Source organism: Oncorhynchus mykiss, chromosome 3, assembly GCF_013265735.2.
Source record: "Oncorhynchus mykiss isolate Arlee chromosome 3, USDA_OmykA_1.1, whole genome shotgun sequence".
Taxonomy (NCBI): domain Eukaryota; kingdom Metazoa; phylum Chordata; class Actinopteri; order Salmoniformes; family Salmonidae; genus Oncorhynchus; species Oncorhynchus mykiss.
Window position 1 is genome coordinate 47,137,083 of NC_048567.1, and position 8,395 is coordinate 47,145,477.

At 43.1% G+C, this 8,395-nt stretch overlaps 1 protein-coding gene across 1 annotated transcript; it reads right to left on the reverse strand.

Moving 5' to 3' along the window:
- Window positions 1–1,283: 1,283 nt before the first annotated feature.
- LOC110520049 (cytohesin-interacting protein) lies at window positions 1,284–8,395 on the reverse strand. Its single transcript, XM_021597028.2, has 8 exons — window positions 7,041–8,395; window positions 6,530–6,579; window positions 6,250–6,304; window positions 6,031–6,133; window positions 3,680–3,773; window positions 3,298–3,364; window positions 2,890–2,956; window positions 1,284–2,661 (listed from the first exon to the last, which is right to left on the reverse strand). The coding sequence occupies exons 1-8, from the start codon at window positions 7,371–7,373 to the stop codon at window positions 2,207–2,209; spliced, it is 1,224 nt and encodes a 407-aa protein (XP_021452703.2). The 5' UTR covers window positions 7,374–8,395; the 3' UTR covers window positions 1,284–2,206.

Sequence of the window (8,395 nt, forward strand, 5' to 3'; positions counted from 1 at the left end):
AAAATCTTAATGCTACAGCATACAATGACATTCTAGAGAATTACGTCCTTACAACTTTGTGATATATAATAATAAATAGTATAAAATTTTAAAAAAAACTTAATGAAACAGTGCAAATCAGCTGTCAGCTCAACTGGTTTTAATACATCAATGGTAACATGATGGGAGACTAGTCAGGATCGAGGGAAAGATGAACAGAGCAATGTACAGAGAGATCCTTGATGAAAACCTCCTCCAGAGCACTCAGGACCCCAGACTGGAGCGAAGTTTCACCTTCCAACAGGACAATGAACCTAAGCACACAGCTCAGACAACCCAGGAGTGGCTTCGGGACAAGTCTCTGAATGTTCTAGAGTGGCCCAGCCAGAGCCCGAACTTGAACCCGATCAAACATCTCTGGAGAGACCTGAAAATAGCTGTGCAGCGACGCTCCCCATCCAACCTGACAGAGCTTGAGAGGATCTGCAGAGAAGAATGGGAGAAACGCCCGAAATACAGGTGTGCCAATCTTGTAGTGTCAAACCCAAGAAGACTTGAGGCTGTAATCGCTGCCAAAGGTGCTTCAACAAAGTACTGAGTAAAGGCTCTGAATACTTATGTAAATGTAATATATAAATGTGTAGTTTTTTGTTAATGTGCAAAGATTTTTAAAAAAATAACATTTTTGCTTTGTCATTAGAGGGTATTATGATGAGGGGGGAAAAAATTATTTAATCAATTTTAGAATAAGGCTGGAAAGTAACTAAATGTGGAAAAATTCACAGAATACTTTACAAATGCACTGTATATTGCTCCAGCCATTATCATGAGCCCGTCCTCCCCAATTTAGTTGCCACCAACATCCTGTGAGTGCAATGCTGTCTCTTGCTGCGGAGTCCCCAGTCTTGAGGTTCCAAGTCAAGTAAAAAAAAAATTCTATCCATTTGAGTCTCAAGTCAGACGTGGGTCAAAGTCATGTGACGTTTGTGCTGCCTATCCTTTAATTAAAGTTACGTTTATGCTACCTACCCTTTCATTCAAGTTACGTTTATGCTGCCTACCCTTTCATTTAAGTTACGTTTATGCTACCTACCCTTTCATTTAAGTTACGTTTATGCTACCTACCCTTTCATGTAAGTTACTTTTATGCTACCTACCCTTTCATGTAAGTTACTTTTATGCTACCTACCCTTTCATGTAAGTTACTTTTATGCTACCTACCCTTTCATGTAAGTTACTTTTATGCTACCTACCCTTTCATTTAAGCAACAGAAGAAGGCAATATGAGAGTATGAGATAGAGAATATGTGACGAGTGACAGTTTATTTGTGCATTTCTTTACAGGTCACTTGTGTTCAGAGAATTTCAAAACATATTTGCTTTGAACCTTAATAAAAGCAGCAATATGAAGACAGCAAGCATAAAACAAATTACATTACACGACACTCCAAGTTACTGAAAAATGTCCTGAATTACAGGAAACTTCAGGTGTAGTTTATCAAGACAGAAAGTTGTAGATACATAAGCAAGCCAAATGTGGCAATGGGAACAGAAATAGTGAAGAACGTAGCACCTTCTCTGCCCACATCCTGTTTTGAACTGTGCAGTTAACCACGTAGCTAAGAACTCACACTTTTTTACGTGACAAAACTGACAGACATGCTGTCCAATAACTTGTTTGATCACATGTAAATATGCAACGCATACATGTCTTAAGTTATATACAAGCAAAATGTTTAATTGAGGAAGATCGAGCCTTTTCATTCATAGTCTCTCTTAGTTATCACCCTACCTCCAATGGTCACAATTTTAGAAATGGCAAGCACAATCTTTGTTTCATCGGCTGCACACACATGAACTGAGTTCTTGCGTTCCTTATTACAAATAACTGCATTCTTTATTACAAAGAAGTGTTACAATTTTAAGAATTGACGCTGTTTCCTCTAGGATTTTGGTCAAGAACAAATCCTCTGAAAATGGTTGTGTGAAAGTGCAACACCAAAGCAGTCCATCATGCACACAGTATCTGTAGATAACTGAAGGCTTTTTTTCAAAGGGAGAATGCTTGCTTCCTCCTAATGCTTCTCATGTCCAAAATGCTCATATAGTATGTGTCTCTTCCCGAGTCCAGGTATGGCATCCATATTAGGACTGTCTCAGCGAGAAATGTTTGTATTGAACGTCACATCACACAAAGACGTACTGTAGTGTTCGTTCATAGCTCAGTTCAGGTGTCCTCCTCCTCCACTGAGTGGTTGAATCCAGGGATGAACTTCAGGATGTGTTTGCGGACGCTGGCTCTTCTGGCCTTCCTGGGGAGAGTCCCAAACAGGGAGGAGACTCTGGAGGCATCCCACGTGGGGGAGGGGGAGGAGAGGGAACTGCTGCGGCTGGACAGGCTACCGCTGCGGGTACGGCTGAGGCTGGCTGGGGGCCTGAGGGGCCCCTCCTCGGTGAAGTCTCTGGAGAAGAAGCAACTATCGTCTGGACTGGCCACACTGCAGGGGCTCGGGGATCCCAGGTCGCCAAACACACTGGCCAGGTCACTGTCCTCCGTCATCCCACTCTGGCAGCTACTGTCACTGGAGAAGCGGTGGCCGCGGTGGCCACTATGTCCTGACAGAGACATTGGAGACATCAGGGAGTCCATAGAGGGGTGTAGAGAACTGTCATTCAGGTTACCTTGAGACAAGAGAAGGGTAGTTAGTTGACAGTGTGGACTTATCCAACCACAGTATTCATGTGCATTATAAAGGATGTGGTTGATTGACAGGATTTTTTCCCCCAGTTCATTTCTCACAATGATGTTCAACAAAGCTCATTAATAGACAGATCAGCGACTCGTCATTTTCACATCAGCTAATGAGAAAGGAAGTTCTGCGGGTTTCAAAGCTGGGCAAAACCCCTCACCTCGCGTAAGACATTTTTCCTGTAATGTGAGTGCTTGCAACTCCACCCTTTTCTCTCTCAGGGTTTGCTGTGTGGACAAAGACGTAGAATGACGATTAGACTCGGTTGACTCGGAGGTCAGCCATACAGTACTTAACATGACCTGTATAATGACGTGTTACCCTGTGGCCCAATTCATCTATGTAGGGTCAGTGATGAAATGGTGTTGAGCATACATATAGCTATACTGAACCTGTTTCAATACTGTGCTACCGTTGTTCTGTCATGTGTGCTTAGTTGTGCTGAGCTGGGTGGGGTTATGTGGTTGGCTACAGCACAGAGCACACCACCCATATTTTCCACTGTAAGGTCTTATTCAACTAGGGTGTGTTATTGACGCCAAACATTCGCCCTGTAAGAGAGACACACCTTGAGCAAGCTCAACTTCTTCTCCAGTTCAATCCTCTTCACCACCGTCCCACACACCGTCTCCATCCTGAGATTACACAGGGACTAAATGAGCACAAGCAGCCATAGTTCCGTATATAGTGCGCTAATTCTGACCATGTCCCATAGGGCACTTTATAGTGCACTACTTTGACCAGGGTCCATAGAGCTCTGTTCAAAAGTTGTGCACAGTATTGGGAATAGGGTGCCATTTGGGATGCTCCCAAACAAATCTCACAAATAATTCTGACACCGTGATACAATATCAAGGTTCATCAGAATGTTTCTATGCTCATTGTTTTTCTCATTCTTCAGAGTTAGACAGTAACCCTTTGGCTTGGGTCTCATTGCAGGTCTTACTCACCGTAATAGGTTGTTGGATTCTCGAATCAGGTCAACGATGCCCTGATGGCTTGACCCCTCAATGCTGACTCCATTGATGGTGACGATAACATCACCTATGTGAACAGAGCAAGAGGAAGAGGGACAGAGAGTGAGAAAGAGAGAGAGAGAGAGACAGAGAGAGAGAAAGAAAGAGAGCATATAAGAGATAGACAGAGAGAGAAAGAGAAGTCAGGCCTTTGCGTTGTCTGTGTGAAAGTTACATGTATTGTAATGGGTGTAACGTGGACATCTCTCTGATTCAATCAGATCAAGCGTTAAGCGGCGAAAGCTGACACCCGCATAGCTGATATTGTGGCAGTGGCAGAGGTGTAACTGCGTTGGAGCTGTCAAATCGGTGAGCAGCTGCTCTTGATCATTGTCACGAAGCCACACCCATCCCACTCGCATTAGAAGTTCAGAACGAGAAAGTGTTGGCTAAATAATAATGACGCTCAAATTGAAAAATCATAAAACTATCAATTACTACCAGCCTAATCGAGGTGTACTGTGGATCACATCTCACATTTCAGTGTTCAAACTTGTAAACAAGGCTGCATGGGATTTCTCATAATGCGACCCCGTTGCCAATGGCAATGTCCACTTTAAGTATAATGACAGGAACCGCTTGTGGACAGCCCGACACCACCAGAACAAACGCTACAGTGAGGGGAAAAAAGTATTTGATCCCCTGCTGATTTTGTACGTTTGCCCACTGAAAAATAAATGATCAGTCTATCATTTTAATGGTAAGTTTATTTGAACAGTGAGAGACAGAATAACAACAAAAAAATCCAGAAAAACGCATGTCAAAAATGTTATAAATTGATTTGCATTTTAATGAGGGAAATAAGTATTTGACCCCCTCTCAATCAGAAAGATTTCTGGCTCCCAGGTGTATTTTATACAGGTAACGAGCTGAGATTAGGAGCACACTCTTAAAGGGAGTGCTCCTAATCTCAGTTTGTTACCTGTATAAAAGACCTGTCCACAGAAGCAATCAATCAGATTCCAAACTCTCCACCATGGCCAAGACCAAAGAGCTCTCCAAGGATGTCAGGGACAAGATTGTAGACCTACACAAGGCTGGAATGGGCTACAAGACCATCGCCAAGCAGCTTGGTGAGAAGGTGACAACAGTTGGTGCGATTATTCGCAAATGGAAGAAACACAAAATAACTGTCAATCTCCCTAGGCCTGGGCTCCATGCAAGATCTCACCTCGTGGAGTTGCAATGATCATGAGAACAGTGAGGAATCAGCCCAGAACTACACGGGAGGATCTTGTCAATGATCTCAAGGCAGCTGGGACCATAGTCACCAAGAACACAATTGGTAACACACTACGCCGTGAAGGACTGAAATCCTGCAGCGCCCGCAAGGTCCCCTTGCTCAAGAAAGCACATATGCCCGTCTGAAGTTTGCCAATGAACTTGTGAATGATTCAGAGGACAATTGGGTGAACGTATTGTGGTCAGATGAGACCGAAATGGAGCTCTTTGGCATCAACTCAACTCGCCATGTTTGGAGGGGGGAGGAATGCTGCCTATGACCCCAAGAACACCATCCCCACGGTCAAACATGGAGGTGGAAACATTATGCTTTGGGTGTGTTTTTCTGCTAAGGGGACAGGACAAATTCACCACATCAAAGGGACGATGGACGGGGCCAAATCTTGGGTGAAAACCTCCTTTCTTCAGCCAGGGCATTGAAAATGGGTCGTGGGTGGGTATTCCAGCATGACAATGACCCAAAACACACGGCCAAGGCAACAGAGTGGCTCAAGAAGAAGCACATTAAGGTCCTGGAGTGGCCTAGCCAGTCTCCAGACTTTAATCACATAGAAAATCTGTGGAGGGAACTGAAGGTTTGAGTTACCAAACGTCAGCCTCGAAACCTTAATGACTTGGAGAAGATCTGCAAAGAGAAGTGGGACAAAATCCCTCCTGAGATGTGTGCAAACCTGGTGGCCAACTACAAGAAACGTCTGACCTCTGTGATTGCCAACAAGGGTTTTGCCACCAAGTACTAAGTCATGTTTTTCAGAGGGGGTCAAATACTTATTTCCCTCATTAAAATGCAAATCAATTTATAACATTTTTGACATGCGTTTTTCTGGATTTTTTGTTGTTGTTATTCTGTCTCTCACTGTTCAAATAAAGCTACCATTAAAATTATAGACGGATCATTTCTTTGTCAGTGGGCAAGCGTACAAAATCAGCAGGGGATTAAATACTTTTCCCCCCTCACTGTATGCGGATGTCAGCTAAAGCGGATCTGTTTGAATAAAGCGCTGAGTTTGGGCCACAGAGGAAGTAGGAGGTGGGTGTCTCACCGGCGGTCAGACCTGCACTCTCAGCTGAGCTGTCCTCCTGCACCTTGCACACAAACGTGCACATCTCCACCGCCATGCTTTTCTTCAGCTGCATTCCATACGTCTAGAACAAGAGGAATCACACTTCTGTCACTAGGCAGTACTGATAGCGCAGATAAATAATTTATTGAAAATGTATTTTGCATTCCTTGTAAAAAAAAAACTGATTAAATGTCTTACCTGAATTTCAAATCCAAAAGTCTCATTGTCTTGCTTTTGCAACATAATGGTAGTCCTATGTGCAGGCAGAATTCAGTTACACACTTGTCATAACTTGAGTCATTAAACATAGTAGTGTTTGTATCATAGTATTAACAGTCAATAAAATGTCAATCAAATGTATTTATAAAGCCCTTCTTCCATCAGCTGATGTCACAAAGTGCTCTACAGAAACCCAGCCTAAAATCCCAAACAGCAAGCAAACAGTGCACTATACAAATGACAAAGGTCTTGTATTTACCTCTGAGGGTCAGTGTAATCCACTAAGGAGTTTGAGCGGGCTCTGTTGGACTGGAAAGTCAAAAATATATTTTTATACATTTTCATACATTTTACAAATACAACAGTGAAAACAACTATTCTGATTATAAATTCATTTCATGTAAAATAAACAATATTTAGCCCAGTCTCTTCATATTCTTGGTAAATAATGTGACAAAATATGTTAATTTATCTTAAACAGTGTGTTTCCAGGTACATTTTTTCTGCGAGTGAAACTAGACTGTCTCATGTAAAACAAAAACATTACAATTGTCAAACAGCTTTTTGTCTTTGTAAGGGCTCCGTTTTGTTTTGGTAAGTGTTCATGTATTCCTCTCGGATGCCACTGAAACAGTTTTATATACTATCTACAAACATCAATGACCTCTAAGAATAACAAACTGTGTGCAGCTTATAGGTCACATGACTGAAATGATACACAGTAAAACTGTTCCATCTTTTCCTGTTTCTTTCCAAGGTTTCTCACTCACCTGTTTCCAGCCTCTTGGCAGAGTCCCGGGAGTAGTCCCCCCATTCTGACTGGTTTTGTTATGGGGTTCCTTCAGAGAGCGCTGATACCACAGACGACCCTTCTTCCTCAGAGAGCCCTCCATAATGTAACTGTCTTGCCTGCTCTGTCGCAGGAGCCTGTTGAGGTTCGTGGTGGATTGCATGGTTGAGTGGAGCGCTCTCTCTTCACAGCACCATATTGCAGCTCTGCTACAGATAGTTCCGTACAGTAACTCTGCATGTGTCGTATGTGGTGTGTCCCTGCCCTGCTGTGCTGCTGAAAGCAAATGTGTCAAAGCGGAAATCCACACCATGTGACTATGGCGAACCTGTGTTCGTCGATCACAGCCCTCGCTCACTTTCTTTTCATTTTTTATCTCTTATATTTCTTGTGAACTGTTTGTCTGCTCTGCTGCGGCCGGGAAAAGGAATCTGCTTACGTTTTTTTTCTTCTTTTCAAACATCCCCCTTTTCTTTGTGCAGTCTGTGCGATTCGATTTATGGTCTGTCAGAAATCAGCAATGCATGAAAAACTACCACCGCTGTGGTCGTGTCTAGCATCACCTGCTTCCCCTTACTCCAGTTTCTGTTTTCTGAATGGGTTGGAGTCAACCTGAGCCTCTCTGGTCCACCAAAGCAAAGAGCTTTGTCTTGTGAGGACAGACAAAAGCAGGCTTTCGCTCGGGGCTAGAGACTTGCTTTACAAACACACGGCATGGGTCAATGGCTAGAAGCCGCCAGAGGTGGTTTGATCAAAGAGGAAATCACACACAGGCCAATGGTCACGAATAAAAACAAAGTCGGATGTGCTAAAGAAGACTCTCACAGGACATATAAAAAACTACTATTTTCCTAATTAATTTTCCAAGATAAAGAACAATATGTATTAGATTATTATACAGTACCTTTCCTTTTGCATTCATTCAAATACACCAAAATGTATGATGTGTTTGGGATACAAAACCAATTAAAATAGGTCAAATAGAAACATCAGAATGTCCCACACCTAAAGCCTGTCTTGGTGACACTGTCCCAAATGGCACTGTATTCCTTATATAGTGCACCACTTTTGACCAGAGCCCTATAGGTTGCCATTTGGGACCAGCCCTCACGAAACAGAATAGTTAACGGCAGTGTTGCCTCACTCTAATCCTCTCTGGCCCATTGAACCTGTGTGACCCATGGCAGAGCCAGCTACCAAGCTTCCACGGGACTGTCAGGCCAGTAGATTTTCCCCTCCACTGTAACACTGTGTACAGACAAGGAATGCGCACCAAATGACACACTATTCGCTATACAGTGGCATTCGGGAATGTATTCAGACCCCTTGACCTTT